Source organism: Nymphaea colorata, chromosome 2 (assembly GCF_008831285.2).
Source record: "Nymphaea colorata isolate Beijing-Zhang1983 chromosome 2, ASM883128v2, whole genome shotgun sequence".
NCBI classification, from domain to species: Eukaryota; Viridiplantae; Streptophyta; class Magnoliopsida; order Nymphaeales; family Nymphaeaceae; genus Nymphaea; species Nymphaea colorata.
Window position 1 is genome coordinate 8,975,086 of NC_045139.1, and position 28,000 is coordinate 9,003,085.

The 28,000-nt window shown below is 37.4% G+C and overlaps 2 protein-coding genes across 2 annotated transcripts; both read right to left on the bottom strand.

Moving 5' to 3' along the window:
* Positions 1–529: 529 nt before the first annotated feature.
* On the bottom strand, positions 530–8,787 carry LOC116249042 (MLO-like protein 1). Its single transcript, XM_031622153.2, has 14 exons — positions 8,387–8,787; positions 6,265–6,322; positions 5,689–5,906; positions 4,505–4,621; positions 4,330–4,393; positions 3,483–3,565; positions 2,461–2,535; positions 2,276–2,364; positions 2,134–2,183; positions 1,851–1,891; positions 1,375–1,584; positions 1,214–1,281; positions 972–1,032; positions 530–894 (listed from the first exon to the last, which is right to left on the bottom strand). The coding sequence occupies exons 1-14, from the start codon at positions 8,507–8,509 to the stop codon at positions 676–678; spliced, it is 1,476 nt and encodes a 491-aa protein (XP_031478013.1). The 5' UTR covers positions 8,510–8,787; the 3' UTR covers positions 530–675.
* A 5,771-nt stretch (positions 8,788–14,558) lies between these two features.
* LOC116249283 (MLO-like protein 1) lies at positions 14,559–27,446 on the bottom strand. The gene is made up of 14 exons (XM_031622504.2): positions 27,291–27,446; positions 24,285–24,342; positions 23,443–23,669; positions 22,962–23,078; positions 22,342–22,405; positions 20,937–21,013; positions 16,544–16,615; positions 16,359–16,447; positions 16,219–16,268; positions 15,918–15,958; positions 15,516–15,725; positions 15,354–15,421; positions 15,121–15,181; positions 14,559–15,042 (listed from the first exon to the last, which is right to left on the bottom strand). Exons 1-14 carry the CDS (start codon positions 27,411–27,413, stop codon positions 14,827–14,829), a joined length of 1,473 nt encoding a protein of 490 aa, XP_031478364.1. The 5' UTR covers positions 27,414–27,446; the 3' UTR covers positions 14,559–14,826.
* Between the last annotated feature and the right edge of the window lie 554 nt (positions 27,447–28,000).

A 28,000-nucleotide genomic window follows, 5' to 3' on the forward strand; every position in this document is an offset into this window, starting at 1 on the left:
CTGCAGTTACGATGCCTAATCTGGATAGAAAAATCTGAGAATCTTATGACAGATTTTAACATGTAGACTGGATGCGAATTGTTGGGTTATGTAAACATTAAATTGAAAAAATTGAAATCTTAATTATATTTCTAAACAATGGAATTACTCTAAAAAATTGTAAGAAATTCAATTTAAGGAAACTTATTTGTTTATTCATTTGAATGACATTTCAACTTAATCTCCATCATTAAATCTTCTTAAATTCAACTGTCCAGATAATTCCTAGCAAATCTAACATATAAGGATCAAGTAGCTAGCTATATATATATATATATGTTCAAGATTTAGAAATGAGATTCTTTGATTTCTCAATGGAGATGCTTTGCCTCAATAACTCTTGATCTATATACCAACTAGTAATGGTCGATCTTCTACCACCAACAACAGTGCAGATGTTTTATCCGCAAATATGAACTAACAACCTCACAAAATAAGAAAATGGCAGCAAAAATACAAGCATTTGCCTTCAATGAGTGGCCTACAATGGTAACCTAACTTTTCCATTTATTTTATCTAAAAAATGCAAACAAGAGAGGAAAACTAAACGGCTGCCTAGGACTCGTTGATTTGCTTCTACCCATAGCTATTAGCTTCGACTTTGATCGTCCATGGATATGCATAGGCGGCTTCATGTCAAAGATTATTGTTTGGAACTGAATGGACCAAGGGGGTTTCTTGTAGCTGAATCTCATCAGGCGATCTGTTCCTCGCGTGAGTGTTAGAAACCACGGATGGTGTCGCCGGATTGCTCATCGGACCGACGGCTTTTCTCCTTCTGGCCTTTTGAGCCCATCCTGCAAGGTTTTCTTGGACATGCACGTCGAAGATCATCTTCTTAAACGAGCTCCCCATCTGCAATTTCCCTCTCAAAGATCAGCACAGAGCACAGATAAAAGGATATGTTAGATCCATCTCGATCTCATTTATACCTGGGTGACGAGGGCGTAAAGTGGGAGGGTGCTGAAGCTGCATAGAACTTGGATGATCACCCTATCAACAAGAAATAAAACCACAGAATGTGTGAGAAACTGGACTTTCTCTGCAGTAGAAGACTCGAAATCAGGAGAGACAGAGAGAGAACCTAAAAGCTAATAGAATCTCACAGCACCAAAGTGAAGTTTCCCCAGAGTACAAGAACCAAAATCAAGAGAGGGAGAGACAGAGAGAGTACCCAAAAATTAATCTGGGAATAACATAGCTGACTTTCCCCATAATGCAGGAGTCGAAACCATACGTGACCTGCAACCAACAAACCAAATGAAGTTGGCAAATTAAGGCCAAAATCGTGTTGATCATGGCGGACATTGAACGCCAGAGTTCTAGATTTCATACCCACAACCAAAAGAAGAAGGCGATCTCGAAGGCGTTCTGGAAGAGGATGAAGTGAATCAGGTAGAGGACGACGCGAGGTTTTCCGAACCAGAAGTGATCATCTGAGGGTTGAACCACCAAGTCTCCTTCTATGGCGGTGTGTTTCTCGGCAACTTCTTTAGCCAACTGAGTGATTACGTGTTCGAGTTTTGTGCCCACGGCTAGCAGAAGCTGCAGAACAACGGAGAATGAAAAGAAAAGAAAGAGATTAGATGACTGCTGCGGCATATGAACAAGCTAAGTATTATATTATAGCAAGTGCATTTTCTAACTTTCCCAATGTAGTCAAGCCCTTAAAATGATTGCTGATGATGAAATTAAACATTACTATACACTCATTGTTCATCATTATGTTCATTATTGAGTATATGTACATTGAGTATATATAGATTTCATGTATATGTAGATTTCATGCTGCAGTAAGAAGATATACTTACAATTAAAGGAATGAGCGTTATCCAGAAAAATGTATGCCACCCTGAAATAAGGAGAAAGAAAAAATATCATTGATCAAGCATATTAAAATTTGACACTACAGTAAGAAGGTGGGTATAGAAAAAGAAATTTCTCATTGAATTGGCCCTTTTCTTTTGTCAAGAGAAGCCGTCTTACTTGTAGATAGTTAGGAAACATGAAATTATAAATTACATTATAAAGTAAAATATCATAAGAATTAGTTTACAACAATTTGTTTTCACGAATTAAGTTGCAGTAACTTACCCCCAACGTTGATTAATAAGAAGAGAATGACAATTCCCCATAGATACCAGCTGCGAGGCAAGAGGATGAAGCATAGTCAGCTTATAAAATTTGGCAAATAAATGCCAAAAACACTATAAAAAGAAAAATATATCAGATTTACCTTATGCCGACAACTTTCTTAAAATCAGCTTCATATGCACGCACCATATACCTGTGGAAATTGAATTGTGGGTTCCCTCTGCAGTGCGTCTAGAAGGAAGGCAAGTAACCGTGTAAATAAAGCTTTAATAAGAAACGTTAAATTCAATTTCTTAATATTCAAATTCGTATTTAAATCAAACATACCATAATGAACCCCAGACGCAGTGTCGTGTAATCAGGCTTGGTTACTGATGAATAAAATTGTTTTACGAAGGAATGCTTGAAAAGAAGAACAAAAGAAAAAAAAACAAAAGTCAGTCGGCCAATTTTAAGATTTCAACAAATATTAACATTAACCACAAAAATTAAACTTCGTATGCATGTTACGTTGAAGAGCAACCCTAATGTGAAGATGCTTTTATAAATAATGAAAGAAATTGTTAGCGATCTTAATGCTTGAAGAGGTATAGACATATAATCAGGGGTAAAGCCAGAAATTTTTTTTTTATGAGGAGGTCAAATTAAAGTTTTTAAATTTTGATTAGAATTGAAATATCATTTTTCAAAATTTATATATAAAATTTTAAAAGATTTTTTTTTATTTTTTATAATTTTTTTTGAGGTGGGGTCCAGGTCCTCCTAGTCACATGGGGACTTGGGTAGGGTCCCCATGCCCGCATTAGCATATTGACACGTTAACCTGACTATTCTTTGGATTGAAACCAATCCAAATGACTTATTTTCACTTGATTTATCTTGTTTCTAACTCAAATTTCATTCTTTTTGTAGATTATTGGTTATTAACTTGTATTATTTTTATTTGTATTACTTATATATATATATATATATATATATTACCATATTCCAATACCCATATTTTCTACAATTGGCATGGTTAATACCTGAACCCATTTGATTTAGGGAAGGCTTATGATTCTCATAAATAAAAGTGGAAGGAATATCAAAAAAGGGAAACTAATTGAAGACTTGAAAATAAATGAAGAGAAATGATATATGTTCTTACATGATAACGAAATCATCTTATTCAAAAGGAAAGAACAGAGAACTGGAAGTCAAGGTAATGGCTTTAACTCCACAGGCTTGTTTACTTCTCGAGGATGATTACGCTAATGAGGAACAATGAACTTATAGAATCGATTGACATCGCGAAAAAAACGTAAGAAGATGCAATAATAATTCATATGATGCACAATGAAAGAACTTACCAACCAACTATTGCCTTTTAAAGCTAAGGAGTGCTCCTTAATGAAATCGTGGTGCTGAACATGCGTGACCTTGGATTGTGGATCTACATCATCACAAACAAACACGTTGGAAAAAAAGATCGGTAATCATTATCTACAAACTACCAGTTAAACTATTACATTAACTAGACAATAATTCTTTATAATTAAAGAGAATTTTATTTAGCTGTTCCCCTTTGAATTATGAATTTCACGATCGGGGTAGCTAAACAGTGACATTAAACTAAGCCTGGGCTTGGGGCCCTGGCATCTGATGGGTAATTGGTTCGACAGGGCCGATAAGGATAAGGTGCAATTTATTTTTTGTATTTTTATTTAATAATAAAAATATTTTATTATTAAAAATATATTTTATGTTTATTTTGTTTATTTTATATTAATATATATATATATATTATTTTAATTGGGCTAGGTCGGGACTTGGGTTTTTGGCATCTCGCCGACCCGATGCCCAGGCCTACGTTAAACTTAAGGGCTTGGTTGGCAAATGGAAAAGTATGCAAAACTGTCATAAAAGTTAGAGCAGATTTATAGAACACTTTTTAAGGTGTCCTATGAATCTACCCAAAATTTTCAGTCATATTCATAAAACACAATTCCATGCTGCTAAGTAGTTTTGAAAAGTTGATTTTCACTTCCTTATATTATCCTTCAAATAAAAAAAAACTTCAAAAAAATGCCCAAAATCGAGCGTGTTTTTTTGCCAATAATTGCTAAACAGTTAGTTTCCTGCTAAACGTCCGGCTGTTTTTGAAATGTAGGGACTGAATATCAACAAACTTATTCTTGAAAAAGAAAAATGTCATACTGCTGTCTTCGGCATTGTAGTTATTCTTGGCAATCGAGTCCTCCCAAATTCTCCACTGACGAATCTGGTGAAGAATAAGAAGGTACACACATAAATGAATGGTTTGATAGATACAAACTTGATTGCATGAAAAAAAATACATAATTGTTAGGAAAAGAGGCTTCTTGAGAGTTACCTTCAAACCACCCAAACATATGGTAACGACGCTGAGAACAACATGAGTGATGGCCAACACAAAGATGAAAATGTGCAGCTGATGTATTGCTTCAATTGATAACAGTTGTTCCTTCCCCTGGTAAAGATCAAATGAGATTGTAAAATTGCTGTATCGGTAGCAAATGCAACTCTAAAAGTAATTCAATCAGTTGAAAACTAGAGAGTTGATAATATTAGAATCCACATTGCAACCATTTCATGGTGTCAAGAATGAAGGTTGGGTTTGGTTTGGATGATACATTAAAAAACCCACATTATGCGAAAATTAGGGTTTGTAAAACCTAGTTTGTGTGTTTGGATGACTAGACAAAAACTGGCGTTTTTTGTGAATGACTTACAGGGGGATGACAAGCAGTGGCGGAGCCAGAAAAATTTTATGGTGGGGCACTGATTCAAAGGTTTTCATACCTGAAAGGGCACTTACATATATAACAAAGTAAATATCAAACGATCTTAAATGGCAAGCAGGCGTGAAGTTACATTTGGCTAAAGGGCATTATAAAATTTTATATTTTTAAAAAGTACCAATATAAAAATGAGAAAAATTATTCTAAAACACCAACCAATATGGAAACAAAATCCTTTTTGGGTTTGTGTGGATAATTGCCTCACTTAGCCTATACCTGCCTCCCCCCTCATGTATGCATACCAATATATTTGATTTGGATTGGACATCCGACCGATCTGTTTTGAAAGAATCAGATATGGACAAAAAATTTAATTTCCGATTAAGAAATTGAATCACATTCAAAATTAAAAAAAGACATCCGATGGGACTTGGATATACGTAAATGGAATCGGATTCATATCTGATGTATATTTACACAAGTGTCTTATATCTGATACTCTTACATTTTGAAAATCGGCCAAATTCGATACAAAATTCAGATTCGAATTCATACATAAATATAAAAATTGGATTTAAATGGGATTCAAATTATGAAATTGGATTTCAAGATTCACATATGACTTTGTTTGTATTCTAATCCGAATATATGCATATTCGAGAAAACAAATATAGTTAATGATATATCTGATTGATCAATTGACATCCTAACTCGGAAATTGCAAGGTTATTTTTATTTACTCCCTTTTGAAGACTGCATTATCTGATAATTAAGTTATACATTATCACTCACTCACCTTCTTCTCGCAATGGTTTTCGGATTCTGTCTCCGCGAGAAGGTGTCTCATTACTGCTCCCATCACTTGGAAATGGCTGGTCGTTTCCTCGGGTAGGGTGTAATCTTTCCTCCTGCATGGCAGCATGTGATGAAGGTAGCTTCTGGGGATGCATATTTTACTGATGGCACCTTGGAAGACAGAGAGCAAGAAGGAGATGAATCCCAGCAGCATCAGCTCTGTTGCACCAGTCCACAACACCCACATCATTCACATATTTTAACTGCTGTTCCAACTAACAAGAACATGTTCCAGGCCGCGTGTTTGATAGCTTGGACAAGTTTTACTGGATTGCTTTTGCTTCATGCAAAGGTTATCTAATTCACTGTATCAGTTAAACAACCAAACACATGGTAGATAATGTTTAAAGGTTGTCTTGTCAGTGACTTTGTCCATGTTTGAAGAGGAGATGTTCTTCGTGTACAGAACGAACATCCCGCCCTTCAAACAAACACGGCTTTGAACTATGACCGCTGGTGCTAAGTTTAACTTGCAATTCAAGAGAAAGAAGAGACGGGGAAGGAGAGGGTGGCCAACCTTCTTTGACCTTCAGCACTGCTTCGTACAGAGACTTTTGGCTCCTTTTCTTCATCGACTGCAGCAGTCAAAACCAAACCGCTTCAGCGAAAAAAACTCACGTAGACGAATATGATAAAAAAGACAGAAAGAGGAAAAAAAAAACTAATTTTTGACTTTTATCAACGACGATAACTTTAATTTAAAAATTTATCTCTTCATTAAGTACTCGATGAAAACAACATCACCGTGATGACATATTTGGCAAAATTAAGTTTTATATGCACACACATATATTATATAGTTTGTTTTCATGTAATATCTTTCTTAATAAATCTTGTCGTTGCTGCACTTTCAAAGACGCGTATGTCCATGCACATATCAGTTCTTGGGCAGAAGGTGAGTTTGCCAGAGACCAAAGTCTGGATACAATTAATTAGACAATAAACTGTCAAGAGATACAGGGAAAACTGTTTTTTGTGGTATAAAAACAATAGCACATGAGAACTGCATCAGTGACTTCATGATTCAAACCTCAAACCCCTTAAGTATGATCAGTGAAATCAAATGTTTACTTCTTAACTTTAGACGCAGTTTTTGGATAAACAAATCTGGCCTAATCACTTCCCTTTACTAAGACGAGTTTGCTGTGATTTAAACTTGGACCAAGGAAAGGAATTCGGAACATTAAATATGTGCACCAAACATGCATGGACAAGTTGATGAAATTGTCAATATCTCGAACTAACCCAATTATTATTTGATAAAATAATGAAACTGATGCAGGTAGCCGCCTCAGCAAACCTAAACCTGTCCTCATTCAAGGACAAAAAAACTTAAAAAGAAACATTTTTGGAATTCCACTTTTATATAAAATTGTAAAGTTTGACTCACATTGTTCTTGTTCATCCACCGTCGCTCATGGTGGCGATGATGGTGATCGATAAAGGGCCCAGTTACCAACCAGCAATTGGCGCGCTTAGGTTTTTTACTTTATTAGATGTGACATTGCCTAACCACAAAAATGATAAAGGGCCCCAGTTGAAAAAATATTTTGAATGTGAACTAGTCACATTTTTATTTGATTATTTTGATACAAGCCCCGGTTTTTACTGACAATTGTCAAAAAGAGCCCTCTTGTGAACTCAAGATTATATGAATTGGGAAAACATGTAATTTCCAAAATTGCCCTTTCTAGCAAAAAGATGGACTTTAAAAGGAAAAGAGATAAATGGACTTTATCTTTCCCTGGAAAAGGAAAAAGGAAAAGACAGTGGCAATGTTAAAGTTAGACCCTTATTTAACAGTTGGTAGTCAGACTCCCGCCTGTATCAAGCAAATCAGAAATGTGAGACTATACTTAAAAAAAATGGTTCATTAAATGAGGCATCAATGTGTAAATATAGTATTTTTCATGGGCTGGTGTGGGTAAAGTGTGTAAATACCAGTCTATATATGCCTCGGCCAATAGTGGAATTAGGCAGAAAGAGGGGCAGAGAAGTTGCACCTTTTGTTTCTTTCATGTACAGATTTCTATCAAGATGAGCCAATTTTACTTGAAAAGAATAACAATTTTTCTTGGCTAAGTGTAAGCAAGAAAGGGAAATAACATGAAGAGTGTCGAGTTACAGAGCCCCGAATCAGGACAAGGATACGAAGGCTGCCATTTTTGTGGCTTGAGCTTTCTTCCTCTTAAAGAGTTAACGCCCTGTGCTCACCCCAGTCGTAACAAAACTTATGACAGGAAAAGTAGGTGCGTCCAAATCTAACAAGTGCTAAATGTCTTGGTTGGTGACATTTTTCATTGGAAAGTCCGATCGAAGAACAATTCCTATTGAAAACTAGTTTTGTTGCGGCGTGTAAACTGCAAAGACAACGGCCCTGCCCGTCGCCGCCGGGCAACTAACGTCGACGGAGCGGAAAAACTTTCAGGCATTCGTGCTCCTTGCAGAATGTGGCTAGAGCAGACATGGCCTTCAAAAGCTCCCAATGGCCGGGGAAATGGAAATTATTTCCAATAACAAGCTCCCCATTGGACGAAATAATGCGAGTTAGCAAGAAATTAAATGAATCCACGAGTCGATGATCATGCATAAGCCTCCATAAGATTGAGAGAGAGAGAGAGAGAGAGAGAGAGATATGCCTTTCCGAGGTAGTGAAGCGCCCTTTCGAGGAGGAGGGAGAGGATGATGATGACAGAACAAACAGCTGCGACGATCCATGTAGGCGTGAACACCAAGTCATACGTCTTTTCCCCACCTGCCATCTTGCTCCCGCCCCCTTGAGGGAGAGAGATCGAAGGAGAGAAGGGGAAGGAAGGGAGGAGGAGGTGCAGAAATTAATCGCAGAGATCGATGCGATATAGGCGCCGAGGGCGACGACTGCTGGCGGCTTCCACGAGTCGCGGCATTTGCTTTGCACCTTCCTCGAATCGCAACACCCACTTCAACATAAGGGCCCCAACCGTCACCCTTGGGACAAAATCAAAATCTAGAAACTCTGGTCATCTGACTTGAGAGCTGACCTCCCTTCCCCAGTGCTCAACAAAACGATGATATGACCAGATCCTTTCGCTAGCACTCTCATATATATATACAAACTGTTAAATGCTAATACCATTTTGGTAGATAAAAAAATTAAATTTATTAAAAAAATGTTTTTTTTAGGGTTAAGAATAAAACAACAACAAAAGATGATGAGCATTTTAATATTAGTTTTTATCTTTTGTCTCAACCATTAAATGAATGTCTGAGGCTAAATGGCAGGGTGACTTTTACTCACTATATATCTATATTCATATATATATATTGATAAATATCATTCATTTGAAAAGAGATGAAAACCAGACCTATTAAAAAATAATTATTAATTATTTTTCATGCAATCTAACCTTATGGATATGATTAAAAGTGATTTGAACATGTATTAAGTTAGTTATTTTTCCACTTCAATCATTTTTAATAATTAAAAAACTAAACAGCTCTTTTTTTCTAAAAAGTAAAAAATCAATGTTTTTTCTAAAAAAGTAACTTGAATTACAATATGATTTGCATTGAATTACGGTTTATCCAAATATTCACATTTTGTTTAAAATATTTGTTTACACATATAAAGTTCGAGATGCTTAAAGGATACTCCAAGGTATTTGTGGCACTCTACCTTCTTTCCTATAAAAGTAGAAGAGATGGGCTATCATGGGCCGAGGGAAGGGGGGCCCGCCTAGGTCATGGCTCCACCCTAGCCAATGAAATTTTTTTCATTTGCATTGAAAAAAATAATATTTTTTAATTACGTAATATATTTTTTGTATTAGAATTTAATTTGGCCCTACTCGGATGTAAAGGTCAGACTGTCGGCGAAGAAAATCCTGACTCCGCCAATCTTCACAAAAAATTTGGTTGGAAGGACTTATAATGACTCAAAAATTAGATGAGATGTTCATGTGCCCTTATGATTATGAGTGTCTCCCGACAAAAACTCCTGGCTCGACCACCGTCACAAGCAAAGATTGATATTATCTTCTATTTCATAAACTAAAATAATTTAAATCATTTTAAAAACAAAAATAAACGTAAAACAAAATTGTATCTGTTTCCCTTTGTCTGAAAACGCGTTGTGCCGTGTGAAATGGAAATGGAAAGAGTAAACCAAGAAGTGGCCGCCGGAAAGAAAAAGGATGGTTGGACTCGTTCGGCGGATGACGCCCATTCCTCGTCGGTCAATCAACCCTCACATACGTTACACGCCAGCAGGCACTCTCCACCTTTCATCTTCTTTTACTTCTTTTTGTCTAATTTACCAGATCTTCTTCAAATAAACTTCTATTGACTCGTGAGAAGCAAACTATTAAGTTAAACTTTTTTTTTTTTTCTGAATATTATCCTCACCTAAGTTACGCTTATGTAATCAATTTTTAATTTACCATTTAAGGGACAAGAATATAATTTAATAATAGAGGATAATACTGAAGAAAAGTCCACCCAAACTTCTTTTTTCTTTTCTTGGTCCATCGGGCAACAAAACTTTACTTCAGCGGGTGTGACCACTTTATGATATTTCATTGATGAAAGAGTGCAATGAGTCCTGACCTTGCAAAAGATCAAGTGAGTACTAATGACATACAATTGTTGGTCAAGTGGGTACTAATGACATACAATTATAATGAGTCCTGACTTTTTTAGGTATGGTTAATGACATTTTTTTGTACAATGAGTACTAATGACATTGAATTGCAATTAGTCTTCACATTTTTGGTATGGTTAGTACTGATGACAATAGCTGCCTCCTTAACACACAACCGATCATGACCCCAACACGCCCCATCATGGTGCGTGTTATAGGGGGACTCCCTCCTTTTAAGTTTTCTTATAGGGTGCCGTAACAAATAACCTTCTTTGGTTATATCATCACCTTCGTTGGTTAGGATCTTCGTCAAAAGTATAATGAAAAATAAAGCACTACCTTTAAATAAAATTACAAAGGGGATTTCTTTTTGAAATTGTAAGTAACAAATAGGACTGAAAAAGAAAATTTCCAAAAGAAACCAAAATCCATTATTTACTTGTGATGAGCATTTGCTTGAGGTTTAGTAAGAAAATTCAGATTAACTTGGTTGCCAATATAATCCTATCTAAATTTTCTTTCCAAGTCCCATTAATTAGATTTAAACCGGAATACAATGTGGAATATGATCCGATACATTTACATCACTTTTTAGCTTTTATATGTGGTTAGTTCATGTGCCCCTAATGCACTAATTTGACTGTTTGACAAAAGCAAGGTTTAATTCATTTGGTTTTTAGATATTTCTCCCATATATATGTGGAGAAAAAAAAAAACATGAGGCTACCATTTTTTGATTAAATACATTATCATGAATTATTTTCCCCCCATTTACCAAGTATTCACACTTCCTGCCTTCTTTTTCCACATCACTTGTACAATTAATTCAGGGGTGGAGGCCCTCTTACCCCTCTTTTAAAAGACATATTCATCTTTTGATGGCAAGTCACCATGGAACAGTAGATTGTGTCTTGTTACTAAAAGATCAATTAGTTTTTGATCTTTGCCAACATTTCATTTTAATAAGAACAAATAAAAGAAGTAGCATGCTTGGTTTTAATTTGATATTTTGAATCTAACGGCAAGTTTTTAAACTATCTGCCAAAGACATGTTTTAATTTGCAGACTTAAGCACTGCCAATGCAACACAAAGTTCAGAAGGAAAACTAACGTAGTCTCAAACGTTAGAAAGAATTTACAGAGCAGAAGTAGGACAAGCGAAAGGGGGGAAGGAAACAGTAAGCCGTATCATAGATTTACCTCTTCCACAGCTATGTGATGCAACAGATGTAAAATAGTCAAGTGTGTCAAGCTGAAACTACAGATAGAAACTGTCACCTCCTGTTTTTAGGGAGTGAGGAGGAGGCTGTAATTACCTCACAGAATTCAGAATCTAATGGTTACCAAGATAAAATCTCAAATTCAACCTAGAATATGAGCTGGAAATTTAAATGTAACAACTACTTTCTACATGATATGCAATGCACAATGAAAACAAATCTATTTTCTACCTATTACACTGAGAACTCAGAGGCCTCAATATAAACCGATGCTTAGCTGCCTTTCCTGAAAAGTTTATCTTGCTCAGTTGAAAAAGAGAAATACACAAGTGGTGAGTCCTACTGACTCAATGAGCATATTCCTGCAAGATCATATCAATTGGAATCAAAGACATGATATCAACAAGCATTAGATAGCATTACATAACTAAGAATTCAAAGCATATTCTTCCAGAGTTGCTCAATGCTTAAAACTTAATTGACTGCTACTGAACTCTTAGCTTTCATACATCAATCTATTCCTTAAAGTTCTACAGTCATGATGAGGAAAGGTGAAGAAGATGGTTCCCTGCTGAGATGAGGGAGAGAGGGAAGGAGCGAGAGGAGAGAGGGTTTTGCTTCCAACCAAATCAACTCTGAAACAGTGCCGACCATGGCCTTACATTTTGCCTCCAAGAAATGTTATATAGCCATTGGTGGATCTCCTAGGCATCCTGCCCAATCCGCGTCTCAGTAGGCTGCAAGGTTCCAATTTGACGATACTTGAATTCGAACTCCATGGGGAATAGTTCTTTGCAAATATCTAAGAATTCATTTCAGATTAGTCCAATGTGCATCAGTTGGTTGGTGGATAAACTGATGCACTTTATTAATTGCAAATGAGACATTTGGGCATGTCAAAGTGGCGTATTGGAAGGCCCCAACTATGCTTCTATAAAGGGTTCCATCAATCAACGTTTCCCCCTCGTCCTTGGATAGATCTGTATTTGGGGTTACAGGAGTGACAACAGTCTTTGCATTTGACACATTGGCCCTGTTAAAAACATTAGAAATATACCTCTGTTGAGAAGGAAGTAAATCTGTACCTATGTGCATCACCACCATACCAAGCAAATATTGAACGGATTCCAAATCTTTGATGGAAAAATTCCTCTCAATCTCATCCACAAAGTTCTGCACATCATGTTCTGAGCTTCCCATAAGAATGATGTCATCCACATATATAAGAAAATAAGTAACAGATGACAAATTGGATCAAATAAACAATGACGAATATGACCGTGATTCATTAAATTCTTTGGATTTCAAATAAATCCTAGACTAACAACTATGTTCTAGGTGTCTGTTTGAAGCCATACAAAGCCTTTGTTTTACCTTGCAAACATATGTGGACCGATCTAGATCCTGAAACGCTCTGGTGGTTGATCCATATATACTTCTTCTATTAGGATGCCATGAAGAAAAAATATTATTGACGTCGATATGATGCATGTGCCACACACGACCATGTGTTATAGTGAGAACCCATCTAATGGAAGTGGCATAATGATAGGCCTGAAAGTAACAAAATAATCATTCCTTTCACACTGCTTGTGTCTCTTCCCAACTAGTCGAGCTTTATAGCTGTCAGTGGTCCCGTCGGCATGTCTTTTGATCTTATATATATATATTGGGATCCAACATCTGTTGTGAGTTGCAAGGAACCATTTCCCGCGTTTCATTCATCTGCAAAGCATCAATCTCCTCTTGCATAGCATGGATCCATTTGAGGTTGGTTTGGGCTTCTTAAAAGGTTGATGGTTCAATTGCAACTCGGTTTTTCATAGTGGTATATATTTGGGTCTTTGGGTGCCATCTTGAGAATAAGTAATCATGGGATGACTTCTCAGAAAAGGCAGGGCATTGGTTGAATTGGATAAGAAGATCACTATGGCCCCATTTGAATTGGTAGAACTCTATTGCACAAGTGGAACAAAAGTTCAAATTTGTTGAAAAGTTCCACGATGAACCAAACACGGAACTAAACATCTTGGAATTTTCGTACCGATAGGTGGAACTTTATTGTTAGGCAATTTTTTTTGACCGTTGAAGTGTTTGCATCTTTTCTTTCTCTCATCCGTAGCAAAGCAGAGCTGAGGAAGCTGTGTCATCTTGCTGTTTTGGAACCCCCAATTTGTTGTTGTTGTCGACGTTGTTGTAACTTTGTTCTTTTAAATAAAAATAGAAAATACAAGAATAAACAGATTAATAAATTTTTGAAAAGGGGTTTCCATTTCCAAAAATCTTTACATTTCAGCTCCCAGTTACCCAAATTAATTTAATAAATAATATTAAAGAACTTGACACTTTGTTTCATTTTCTTGGAAGTATAAGAAGGTGCAACTTTAAATGCAGGATGAAGCGTATCATAATTTTAGAAATGATTTTCCTCATGTACCCCTTTCTTAATTTACTGGTGCTGAATATTGTTGAAAAGAGCTGGCATTTAAGTTCCATGAATAAGCAAACAGGGCATTAAAATACCTGACATAAAAATTCTAAAAAATCAAACAAATATGGGTATCTGGGAGATGGAACAAAAGTTCCACCAAAAAAGTATCCGGTACTAAATATGGGGTATTAGTTCCACGTATTCAAACGTTACTATAAGCCACTCGGCCGGGACATATTCAGTTAAGTCTTGAAGGAAAGGGTTTGAGTGGACAGGTTGACAAGACATTGGTTTCCTCAAAGTAAGTTTGGCTTCTAATTGCCACTACTAGTAGGAGAAACGTGTCTGCTGGTGAATAACAAGCCATTTTGAGACCTCATCAGCCATAAGAAGAGATCGACACCAAAAAACAAGAAAAGTGTTCGTCATGACGTTATATAATAATGCCGCCATTAATAGGATTTAAGCAAACGTATCCTAGATTTGATGACCAATAAAAATGTAAGCTTGAGGTTTCTTAATCTTTATCATTAGATCTCCTCAAAATCAATGTCCCAAACAATTCCTATTAAATCTGACATATAAGATTCAAGTAGCCACCCATAAAGCACAAGCGTTTGCCGAGTGGAATAGAATCATACCCGACATCTTCATCCCTTTTTGTTTTTAATTTAAAAAATCACAAGAGAGGAAAACTAAACAGAGTTGCTGGCGGATGCTTGGGTCTCATTGATTTGCTTCTGCAGGTACTTCCATGGCTACTATAGCATCGACTTTGCCTGCCAATGGATATGCATAGGCGGCTTCATGTCAAGGATTATTGTTTGGAACTGAATGGAGCAAAGGGGCTTCTTGTAGCTGAATCTCATCAGGCGATCTGTTCCGCGGGTGAGTGTTAGAAGCCATGAATGGTGTTGCTGGATTGCTCTTCGGACCGACGGCTTTTCTCCTGGCCTTTTGGACCCATCCAGCAAGGTTCTCTTGGACATGCTCGTCGAAGATCGTCTTCTTAAACGAGCTCCCCATCTGCAATTTCCCTCCCAAAGATCAGAACAGAGCACAGATAAAAAGGATATGTTAGATCCAACTCCATCTCAGGTATACCTGGGTGACGATGGCGTAAAGTGGGAGGGTGCAGAAGCTGCATAGAACTTGGATAATCACCCTATCAATAAAACCACAGAATGTTGAGAAACTGGAATTTACCCATAGTAGAAGGCTCAAAATATGAGAGAGGGAGAGAGAGAACCTAAAAGATAATAGAACCTTACAGCACCAAAGTGAAGCTTCCCCAGAGTACAAGAACCAAAATCGAGATAGAGAGAGAGAGAGAGTACCCAAAAATTAATCTGGGAATCACATAGCCGACTTTCTCCATCATGCAAGAGCGGAAGCGGAAGCTGATCTGCAGCCAATACATCAAACGAAGTCGGCATATGAAGCCCAAAAATCGGGTTGATTATGGCGGACATTGAATGCCAGAGTGCTAGATTTCATACCCACAACCAAAAGAAGAAGGCGATCTCGAAGGCATTCTGGAAGAGGATGAAGTGAATCAGGTGGAGGACGAGGCGAGGTCTGTTGAACCAGAAGTGATCGTCTGAGGGCTGGACCACCAAGTCTCCTTCTACTGCACTGTGTTTCTCGGCAACTTCTCTAGCCAACTGAGTGATTACATGTTCGAGTTTTGTACCCACGGCTAACAGAAGCTGCAGTACAATGAAGAATGAAAAGAAAACAAAAGTGGAAAGAAAGAGATCAGATGCTTGCTGCGGCATATGAACAAGCTAAGTATTATATATTACTAGTCCATGATTGTTCGTCATTATGTATTTATTGAGTTAGATTTCACGTGTCCACTCATTCAAGAGCTTCTTGCTGTAGTATGAAGATATACTTACAAGTAAAGGAACGAGCGTTATCCAGGAAAATGTATGCCACCCTGCAATACGGAGAAAGAAAAAAATATGAGAAAAAATATAATTTATAAACATATTAAAATTTGACACCACAAAATGTTTGATAAGAAGGTGGGTCTGGAAAAGGAAACTTCTGATCGAATTGGCCATTTTCTTTTGTCAGGAGAAGCCATCTTACTTGTAGATAATTAGGAAACATGAAACTATAAATTAGATTATCAAGTAAAAGATCATAAGATTTAGTTTACAACAATTTGTTTTGATGAATTAAGTTGTAACTTACCCTTAAGATTCAGTAATAAGAGGAGAATGACAATTCCCCATAGATACCAGCTGCGAGGCAAGAGGATGAAGCATAGTCAGCTTATAAAATTTGGCAAATAAATGCCAAAAACACTATAAAGAAAAATATATTAAATTTACCTTATGCCGACAACTTTCTTAAAATCAGCTTCATATGCACGCACCATAAACCTGTGGAAATTGAATTGTGGGTTCCCTCTGCAATGCGTCTAGAAAGAAGGCAAGTAACCGTGTAAATAAAGCTTTATTCAGAAACGTTAAATTCAATTCGTTAATATTCAAATTCGTGTTTAAATCAAACATACCATAATGAACCCCAAACGCAGTGTGATGTAATCAGACTTGGATATTGATGGAAATTGTTTTAGGAAGGAATGCTTCAAAAGAAAACCAAAAGAAAAAAAGCATAGTTAATCACCAATTTTAAGATTTCAAAAAGCATAACATTAACCACAAACATTAAACATCATACACATTATGTTGAAGAGCAGCTCTAATGTGAAAGTTTTTCCTATAAATAATGAAAAAATTATTAGCAGATATTAATGCTTAAGATGGTATAGACATATGAGAAGCTAAGGACAAGGAGTCATACAACAAAGAATGTAAAGCATTAACAATTCAAGAGCAAGAGAACAGTAAGATATATAAAGTCTCACTGCATACAAAAGAATCCAACCAAATGTTTGAAGTTTGAACAAAGGGCTCCCACTGCCTTCAAGCTAATGAACCAAAAGTTTAAGCCATCTAGAGTGATTGGAGACGACAACAATTTTCAATGGAACTGCTGGAAAATCTTGCCTAAGTCATCATTAAGATCTCATTAGATCTTGCTATACCCACTCCACCTTCCATAATAGGCATACAAATAGATCAGCCGCCATCATGTGATATTTTTTAACCTCATTCTATTCACTCCACAAGAACTCGGACAAAAGGGAGTTGAAACATACCTGATGAGAGATGAAACATACCTGACCAATAGCAGATGGTCTGGATATTAACATGTTTGAACAGACTTTTCCGGCCTGCAATGGAAAGGAGGGGAACCTTCTACCCATCAAGCTTACTATCCACCCTATGGATGAAATCCTCACACCATTCGACTCTTAAATTCCATTGAAATAAAAGCAGGCTAAGGTATTTAATCGGTAAAGGTTGCAAAGAGTAGCCAACTAATTGAGACAACCAATCGGCAAAAGCCTTGGCACCACTTAGAACAATGAGGGAAGATTTGACAACATTCATTTTGAGCCATAACATCTTACCCATGTCCTCAAGGACATACATAACATTAACAATAGATCGTCTCTCAGGGGATTAAGGGAACTTGGATGCTGCCCCTGCCAACGACAAATTTAGATGATCTGGTCATTTTCCATTACCACCAAAAAGAGGTAAGGAGACATTGGGTCTCCTTGTTGAATTCATCGCTTGAGATCCATATAGCTGCCACTTCGACCATTAATAGAAATTGTGATAGTTGCAGTGAAGACACAAGTTAGAATTCTGTCAGCCCGTTGGGATGCAACTCCAATGTTGCGAAATGCATTATACAAGAATTTCCAATTCAACTTGTCAAAGGCTTTAGAAATGTCAATTGTCATGCAAGCAGAAGGGGAGTGGAGCTCCTCAAGAGAGTGCACAATCTCGTTCTCAAGAATAATATTATCGTAAATCCCCATATCAGGAAGAAAGGCGGCTTATAACTGACCAACAATGCGCTATAGGACACTCTTCATACGGATGGACATCACCTTGGAAGAGATTATTACATTGGGCAATTGGTCTAAGATCCTGAACTTGACGAGCACCTTCATGCATAGGGATAAGGACAATACTAGCTCTATTTAGTTTTCGAACAATTTTTCCCGTCTTAAAGAAACCAGCCACCACATTGACAATGTTTAAACCAACAGTTTGTCAGTGCTGTTGATAAAAACCCGCCGAAAAATAGTCAGGCCCTAGAGTAGGGGTGCACGTTGGGCTTTCGGGCCCCGGCCTGGGGCTTGAAGAAATTGGGCCAGTGGGAGCAAGCATCAAATGATTCAACTGAGCTAATAATGCTTGAAGACCAGTCTTAAGGTCTGGTGGGAGATGTATTCCTCCCACAAAAAAAAGAGAACCTGGTCACCCTGTCCATGCAATGAAGTGAAAGAAAAGCCAACATCTATCAAAAGCAATTAAATGTGCTTGCAATCACAACAGGGTCCCAACCTACTAGGATGCAGGCTTTGCAATCAGCAGGCTGGGCATTGGAGGCCCAACTAAACTTATTCCTTTTGAGATTCCAGGAATGTAAAATATTAAGCGAAAGAAAAAAATCAAATACAAAGAAACAAACAGTGTTATGAAACTGGAGAAGATACCTGAGTTTAGCTTGAGCTGCCCTTCTTACCAACCCTCAAAGGTTATAGGCTAAGACTCACATGGATCAGAGGAAATGATAGTTTCTTCAGCTTGGACGACTACAACGCCTTTGGGGTTGAGTCTCTTTTGCTTTTCAGAGGACTACTTCATATTACAAGGATTGTCGAACAAATAGTTGCTAACGTCTTGCAGTATGTGCTGACATCTAGTACTGCGACTTCCTCTTCCTGTGTTAGCAAGATTAAGCGGTAAGGGATCTGTTCGGCCTGCGCCTACCTCAAATGAAGTCTGCTGATCTTTAACTGCTGGATCCTCTTTAAACTTCTTCACGGCCGCTTTGAAGGGGAACCCGGAAGGGATCTCCTCCAACAATTCCATGGATGAAGCTTTTCCTGAAGAACTAAACGAATTAGTTAGCAACTGAGACAACTGAAGTTTTGTTTGCTTTAACCGCTTGGATTTCTCCTTTACCCTCCCCTAATGCCTCTCCTATAGAACAAAGGATCGCTGCAAGCCACCTTCCTCCGAAACAATTTGTCATAAGCAAGAACACCAAATCTATTGGTTTGTGGCTTGTGCTCCTCCAGAATAAACCACATGGTCAGGAAGATCATGCTATTTCCTAACTCTCACCAAGACCCATCCTTCTTCATTCTTGCGATTCCCTGCCTTCTCTTGGTTCTGCACTTTGCTGAGGCAAGAATCTGGTCCACGCGAGTTGACTCCACACCTATGACAGAACCCCAACCTACCATCATAAACAACCGATTGAAGGACACAACCCTCTCTTCCCACCATGCACAATTTCACTTTTGATTGAAGGTCAACCTTCAATAACAAATCCACACGAGTGCAAGCAAAGGCTCTTCGACGGACGAGCTTAATTGGGTGTTTATATCTCTAGCAATTCGCATTTCAGATCCCTAGCAACGGCTTGGAAAATCCTTTGTTCCTACAATATTGGATACAAGCCTGAAAGCCGGACCCAAATTGGCGTGTTAATTTCTGGGTTCAGGCACAACGGTTATCCTTGTGCTCCATTTCTCATCAATCAATGTCTTATCAGAGACCATCAGACTCTTTTCTTGAGCACCCACTGTAGTTTTGTTTGGCTAGGAGGAAAAGGAAAAAAAATAAAGGGATTGATATTTCCTTTTCTTTCCTTCCTTCTCCTCTCCTCCCTTTCCCTCGGGGTGTAAGTCACATGGTTAGTTGGATAGGGTCTCCATGCCCGCGTTAGCATCAACACAACAACCCAACAGCCTGACTACCGCTCTTTTGATTAAAACAAACCCAAATGACTTATTTTTCACTTGATTTAGCTTGTTTTTCTAACTCAAATTTCATGGGTTATTGGTTGTTAACGTGTATTTTTTTGATTTATATTACTTGTTTATTTAAACAGTGTTTGATGGGAGCAGAATTGTCGAATTAAAATTCCCAATTTTTAATGAATTGAGAATTTTATTATCAAACAAAGAATTTGATTCTAGAATTATAAGTACATTCTTGAATCAAAGTTCAAGAATTGCGATTCTACTCTAGGTATTAGAATTATCACTTTAGAATTTTTTTCTTCTCACTTTAAGACACATGTCATGATTGTTTTAACTCATCAATTATACAAATTTAGTTCCTGTTTTATCAAACACATCATTTTCAACTATCACTAGAACTAGATTTTTCATTCCAATTCTATAATTCTAAAATCAAAATTCAAAGTGGTCAAACAACCCCAAAATTTTGCCTTTTTCTAATTGTATGATAAATAAATAAATAGGTATATATATATATATCTATATATATATATAGCCATGGTCATATTCACATCCACATACATAGGCCCATACCTGAACCCATTTGACTAAATCAAGGGTCATCGTTTAACACGTTATTGCAGATAAATAAAAGTGAAAGGAATATAAAAAAGGAGAAGGTAATTGAAGACATACGTTGTTACAAGGTCACCAAATCATCTCTTTAAAAGGAAGAAAGAGAGAAGCTTAGGTACTTCTTGAATATGATTATGCTAACGACTAACAATAAATTAGGGTATGCATTTGTTTCACCACAGATCTAAGATCCGCAGTGGCCTGAGATCACTAGGTTCTTATATTCATCGATTTAAGGTCGGACCCTCCCTTTTGACCGTAAATTTATGGTTATTTACATATAATGAGAGGATCTTCCAAAGTATGTCTTTTAATGCAGTCTTGGATCTTAGATTCAAGACTATCAAACACAACCTTATAGAATGGACTGACATTGAGAAAAAAAAAACATAATAAAATAAAATAACCTTTGATTATGAACAATGGAAGAACTTACCAACCAACGTAATATGCCTGAATCTAAGTAGTGGTCCTTGATGAAAGCATGGTTTTGAACATGTGTGACCTTGGCTTCTGCAGCACAATTACATGTTAAAATTATATTGCCTTTAAAATTAAAAAAAAAATTCAAAAACATGTCAAAATTCGGGCTCCTTTGTGGCAAATAATGGCTAAACAGTGACATCAAGGCCACTTCGTTATCTTGCCCTTCAAATAAAAACAAGTTACAAAAATAGCCAATTTTGACATATTAATAAAAACACATATAGGTTTTGAAAAATTATATTTTTAAGCACTGAAGTTTACCATAAATGACTCAATTGTCCACAAAGCTGGTTGCTGTAACAAGCTTATGCATGGCATTGAAATTTTGGTGTGCTTTTGAATTTTCTTCAAATTCAAAACCTAGGATTGTGTCCCAAAGTATTTCGAAAACTTGGATACGAAGAAGGGGTAGTTTGGTAATAGTAAAAATATTTGTTAATGTCCCCAGAATTTTGCCTCAGAAGTTAGAGCTGGTGCATGGAACATTTTTTCTAATATTTCATGAAGTTCCTTGAAAAATCGGAAACATTTATGAGATAGTAACAATGTGTTGCTGCTGCCAAATTGCCCCTAAAGTTTGACATGTTGGTAGGACTTCCATAAATCTGATGCATATTCTTTTATTTTTTTCAATGTGCTTGATACAAAATAAAGATTAAAGGTTATAGAAATCAGTTTTGAACTAAATGCATGCTTACATCCAATCTCACTATGAAAACAGTCAATTTAACAAATGAAATCCAACTTACATATGCACTCAGACCTTAATCGAAACATTTGCATGCAAACAACTTGACAAACCAAGACTAAATTAGGTTGGAACATCAATCCATTTACGAAAATAACTACAATTTATGCATAACTGAAAATGTACTATACATTTCTGAAAGTATGAAATTCAATTAAAACATTCTTACTAGCTTTGAAAATCTATGAAAAGCCCATTAAAGTCTGAAAGAAAAAAAAATCTAAATTTGTATTCAGAAAACATCCAATAAACTTTGCATGTATTTAGAGACATGCCTTCAATTTATTTGAAGATATCCGATAAAAATGGAATGATATAGAGACATACCTAATTTTGAGAGTTAACAGCAAATTGTGGTCCATATCAAGCAATTCATACACAACACGGACAGACCTACTTGGGTCTGATGGGCATGAGAAGGGAGAGCGTGACTGCTCCCTTGGCCCTCTTCACCCACGATATATGAGTCGAGTCGAGCCCGATTTCATGCCTATAGGGGCCGCAGAGAGTTTTCAAACGAAGGTTAACATATAGCCTTCCTCTCCGGGCCAACAACTGACAGATTGAAGATTAACACACTTCTTCAAGGAAAAGAGAAATGTCATACTGCTAATTTCTTCATTGTAGTTATTCTTTGCAACTGAGTCCTCCCAAGTTTTCCATTGACGAATCTGATGAGGAAATAAGAAGGCACACATAAATGAATAGTTTCATAGACAAGGACTTCCAATAAGGATACGTTGGGAGACAGGCTTCCTACCAGGGGCCGAGCCAATGTAGGGCCAGCTTAGGCTTTGGTCCCACCTCAATTCATTTTTTAAAATTTATATGTAAATTTTACAAAATTTCACTTGTTTTATATAAAATTTTAAAAAATGATATTTCAACCCTCCTCAAAATTTAGAAACCTTAAATTTGGCCCCCTTCATGAAAAATTTCTAGCTTCGCTCGTGCTTCCTACCAATGGAGGAACCAAGAATTTTTTAAAAAGGGGCCGTTATATATCTCTCAAAACCTTTACCATGACCAAATTAAAAATTTCAGAGAGTTTAATAGTAAAAATTTGATTTTCCAAAAGCTGTGGGGGCGCCATGGCCCCTGCTTGCCCCCTTTGGTTCCGGCTCTGTTCCTTGCCTTTATTGACAAAAATGACAAAATGAGTATGTCCGTTGACAAGAACTTGATTAAAAAAAAAACTTATTAAAAGGCGGGTTCTCTTAGAGTTACCTTCAAACCACCCAAAACTATGGTAACAACACTGAGAACAACATGAGTGATGGCCAAGATAAAGATAAAAATGTGCAGCTGATGTATTGCTGCAAGCGACAATAGTTGCACTTTTCCCTGGAAAAGACCACAAGAAATTGTAAAATTGTGAGACGCCAAACATATCGGTAGCAAATGCAACTTTGAAAGCAATTCAATCAGATGAAAACTAGGGAGCTGATAATCTTAGAATCCACATTGCAACCATTTAATTATGAAGGTTGCGTTTGGATGATAGATTAACAAAGCCGGTGAATAACTTAGGGGGATGGTATATATAAATGAAAAAAATTGCCCCAAAAAAATCAATATGAAAATAATTTTTTTTTTGTAACCTTGTGTGGGCAAATGCCCTCACTTGAATCCTCCACTGATGGCAAGGTTATTCAATCCCTCTTGAAAATGGTATTTTGTTAAAATTTGGCTATTCACTATCACTCACATGTTCAGCCTTACAATGTTCTTCGGAATCTGTGTCCGCGAGAAGGTGTCTCATTGCTGCTCCCATTACTTGGAAGTGGCCGGGCTCGTCCCCGTCCTCCGGCCGGCGGTCATCTTCCCTCCTGCACGGCAGCATATGATGAAGGTAGCTTCTGGGGATGCATATGTGACTGATTCTACCTTGGAAGACCGTCAGCAAGAAGGATATGAAACCCAGCAGCATCAGCTCTGTTGCATCAATTCACAACACCCACATCATTCACATACGTTAACTGATGTTCCCACTATCAAAAATATGTGGAAGGCCGTGTTTGATAGCTTGGATACGTTTTACTGGATTGCTTTTACTTCAAGTAAAGGTCATCTAATTCACTGTATCATTTAAACAAACTAACACATGGTATAAATGTTTAAAGGTTGTCTTGTCAGTGACTTTGTCCATGTTTGAAGAGGAGATGTTCTTTGTGTACAGAACACCTTGTCATCCAAACACATCAGATTACAAAGTCATCAAAAGCTTAGGGTGCCTATTTTAACTAAGTTAAATTTTCGTCCAAAAGAAAGCCAAAGATTCCACTCAAATCCTTGTCTTTGTATGGTAAAGGGTCTGCTTTTGATGTTTTAGGGTGTCACATTTGACAATGTGCTTCAACTTATATGTCAGTGTTTTCCTTTTACAACATAGAGTTGTGACTTATGGATTGAAATGAAAACTAGCCGCCTACTAATTCCCATCCTAACTGTTGTACCAACCTCATTAGGGACTTAGACTGAATTTAATTTGCAACTCTCAAATAAAAAAGAGAAAAAAAAAAGAAGTAGGAAAGGAGAAGAGCGTGCAACCTTCTTTGACTTTCAACACTGCTTCATATAGCGACTTTGCACTCCTCTTCTTCATGTACTGCAGTAATCAAAATCAAACCACTTCAGAGAAAAAACCACACGGACAAATATTATAAAAAATATAAGAAGATTTTCTTTTTTTTTACTTTCATCAATTACGATAACCTTAATTTAAAAATTTAGGATAACCTCAATTTAAAAATTTACCTCTTTATTAAGTATTCAATACGAACATCATCACTATGATGGTATTTAGGAAAAACTATCTTTGGTGTAAATTTTAGAAGGCCATATCTTTATACGCTTCCAAAGTTTTGGCTTGCTCACTGGATCTACCACATCATGGTATGTCGTGTTAGCCATGAATTCAAACAAACTCTCACATCTTTATTATTTGCATTCCTTTTTTCAACCCTTTCCATTTAAATTGTTTTCCCCTTTTATGGAAGTACACACATTTCCATAAATTTTGGTATCATACTCAATGCTGATCAAATTAATTTATTCCCTCTCTCTTTTTGTTTTTTTAAGGTGCAAGACATGCATTTGATGTTTCTAGATACTACCCTCAATCCATTATGTTGATGCTTTCGACATTCAAAATGAAGATTATTTGTTTATTTTTCATTATATATTATATTATGTTTATTGGTCTAGGACTTACAATTTATTAGTTTATCAAATTATTTGTCTATGGCTTTAATTGAAAGCTTGAGGTGGATATGTTTGTCACATTGAGACTGATAAGTGACATACATCCAACTGTCTATGATTTAGTTTATCGGTTTATCAATTTATCAAATTCTTTAAGTTCCATTTGATGCATAGGAATTTTGTTGTGTATTGAAGAAACTCCAAGTTTTTGTACGATTTTTTTTTTCAAATCACACACAAAAAAATGATAAATTAGATGGAACTTAGCAATTTTACCCTTTGAAAAAGTCAGATCCTCGAAAGGTCCGGCTTTTTACAATGAATTTTTTTTCATGGTAACTTTAACTTTTCAAATTTTACTTGACATCAAACGAGGCCTTATCTATTATTTTCTTTTTTGTTTTGTCTGGCTTGAATGCATGCAAAAAGAGAGAGAAAGTACACAATGCCACCCATTTGGAAATTAAAGATAAAAACTAGGGTGGGCATCGGGCCGGGCCCGATATCTCGGGTCTCGGCCCAGGCCCAACCCGGTAAGATCCGGCCCGTTTCGGCCCGTCGGCTCGAAGCCCCGGCCCGATATCCCGGGTCTCGATCGAGCCCAACCTGGCCCATCCCGTTTGATAAAAAAAAAATAAAAAGCATCAGCTGTAAGGAGAAGAAAAACGACTTAGAATTAAGGGAAGAAATCAGGCAGAAAACAACAAATATGAGGCCCATTTTGTTGTTTGAGATAAGGCCCTTGCCTCTAGCGTCGCCCACCAAAAGCTTCGCTTTCAAACAAATCTCTCCACCCATAGGCAACCAACCAAGGGTGACACTGACTCTCCGCCGGCTGGCGGGCAAATGAAGGAGGTGGGTGGGGCCTTGGCAAGACATGCTAGGCGAGGAGAGAAGCGAGCAAGCAAACAAGCCAAGGGGAGTTCCAAACCAGACCAACTATGAAGCCTATAACTATATCAATATCAAGGAGGGACGATCAAAATTCGCGGAAAGTATGATATAACCCATGCCGATGTTGCTACGGACAAATGTTTGACTTTGACTATGAAAAGCTCCAAATAGGCACACGGTAGTTGAAAGTAGAAGGAGCTAGAAATTGGAATTCAATAGTATATAAGCCCGATGGGCTCGTGAACACTGGAACACCCGCCAACAGGGCAAAGACAGGAAGAGATTGTTAAATTATAAAATAAATTTTGTATAATATAAAATTTATTTTAATAATAAAATATAATATTATTAAATTTAAAAACAAAAAATATATTTTTAAAATTGTTAAATGGTCCAATCCAGCTCCGGACTCAATGACCCGGGCCCAACCGGGTGGGGGTACTGGGTACCCTACGGTGACCTGGGCTACGGGCCCATGCATAATAATATATATAACGAATTTTCAATTGACAAAAAAGTCTACCCGAATCTTGTGGAGCTGCTTCACAAGTTCACTCAAATTTCCTTACTAAATTAACTTTCCAAATAATAGGATAATAGTCTCTGCGACATATACCTGACGCTCCCAGGGAGATCTCACCCTCCTCTGCCCCTTCGAGCAGCGGTGGTGGGCTTCCGGCGTTGGGCGTCGCCGCGTCAGGCGACGGAGAGATGAATGGTAACGAATGAGAAAGATGGCAAGTGAAAAGAGTGTGTTCTTGATACACATGCATCAAACATGCACCGGGAACCGGCTTGTGACATGAGTCATGAGGTAGTGGAGAGCCGGCGACGGCGAGACCGAGCTGGTAGTGGGAGTAGGCAGAAAGAGAGAAGTTGGACGTTGTTTCTTCCACACGCAGATTTCTATCAAGATGAGCCAATTTTGCTTTTAAAAAATAGCAAACTGGCAACAACTAACATGAAGAGTCGAGTTACAGAGCCGACAGGATACGAATGCTGCCATCTTTTGTGGCTTGAGCTTCGTTTCTCTTAAGACTCGGCTCCCTGGGCTTACTCCAGTCGTAACAAAACTCACGACCGGAAAAGTCGGTGTTTCCAAATCTAACAAGAGCTAAATTTCTTGATTGTATGGAAAAGTTCGACCGGATTTCCCGGCAGGGGGACTCCGACAGCAATCCCAATGGCCTTTTCCAAAATCGTAAAAGCTCCCAATGGCCTTTTCCAAAATCGTAAAAGCTCCCAATGGCCGGCAAAAAGGAAGTTCTTTCGAAAATCAAGCTCCGGTGGTTCCCCATTGGACGAATTAAACAAAAAAGACAATCTCCCCTTCTTCTTATCTATGGAAGCCGTATACGATCGCAACTGTAATATGAGTTGGTAAGAATTAAATGAATCCATGAGTCGATGATCATGTATAAGCCTCCATACGCGAGAGAGAGAGAGAGAGAGAGTTGCCTTTCCGAGGTAGTGAAGCGCTCTTTCAAGGAAGAGGGAGATGATGATGATGACGGAACAAACAGCTGCTACGATCCATGTAGGCGTGTACTCCAAGTCTTTCGACTTCTCCCCACCTGCCATTTTCCCTGCAGAGAGATATAGGGAGAGAAGGGGAACGACGGGAGGGCAGGAGAGGAGGAGAAGCATAAATCTAATTGGCAGAGACGGAAAGATATATGTATAAGAGAGCGATCAGTGCTGCGGGAAACAGACTGCTGGCGGCTTCCACGAGTCGCCGCTTGGACCTTCTATCACAAATATTCAATTTTGAACTAAAAGATTTCTTGAAATGTAATCCCTAACGATATATATATATATATATATAAGAGAGAGAGAGAGAGAGAGAGTAAATACACTATATAATACATAGACACTGGCCATTTAATATATACACATACATTCTCTTCCAAAAGTTTTATTAATTTCAAAGGATAAAAATGTTATTTAATTATAAAAGATAATATTGAAGAAAAGTCCGCTAAACTTTTTTTTTTCTTGATTTGTGGGCGATAACAAAAATTTAATTCAAACCCTTAAAGGACCACTTGGGTGTTATGACTTTTCACGAAAAGAGCTTGAAAGAAGCACTGCCCCCTTTGACACGCACCCCACAAGCCCCCAACAGCGCGTGTGGGTCCATCATGGTACGCGCTATAAGGGACTCCATC

What these genes read in the sequence shown, in the direction of transcription:
- LOC116249042 (XM_031622153.2), bottom strand. Translation starts at nt 8,509, where the DNA reads ATGGCAGGTGGGGAAAAGACGTATGACTTGGTGTTCACGCCTACATGG. An exon ending in TAAAAGGCAATAGTTGGTTG is followed by an intron (nt 2,536 to 3,482) that starts GTAAGTTCTTTC and finishes CTTCTTTTCAAG; the next exon opens with CATTCCTTCGTAAAACAATT. An exon ending in CCTTCTTCTTTTGGTTGTGG is followed by an intron (nt 1,282 to 1,374) that starts GTATGAAATCTA and finishes TGTTGGTTGCAG; the next exon opens with GTCACGTATGGTTTCGACTC.
- LOC116249283 (XM_031622504.2), bottom strand. Translation starts at nt 27,413, where the DNA reads ATGGCAGGTGGGGAGAAGTCGAAAGACTTGGAGTACACGCCTACATGG. An exon ending in AACATTGTAAGGCTGAACAT is followed by an intron (nt 23,079 to 23,442) that starts GTGAGTGATAGT and finishes GGTCTTTTCCAG; the next exon opens with GGAAAAGTGCAACTATTGTC. An exon ending in TAGTTTTGGGTGGTTTGAAG is followed by an intron (nt 22,406 to 22,961) that starts GTAACTCTAAGA and finishes TTTCCTCATCAG; the next exon opens with ATTCGTCAATGGAAAACTTG.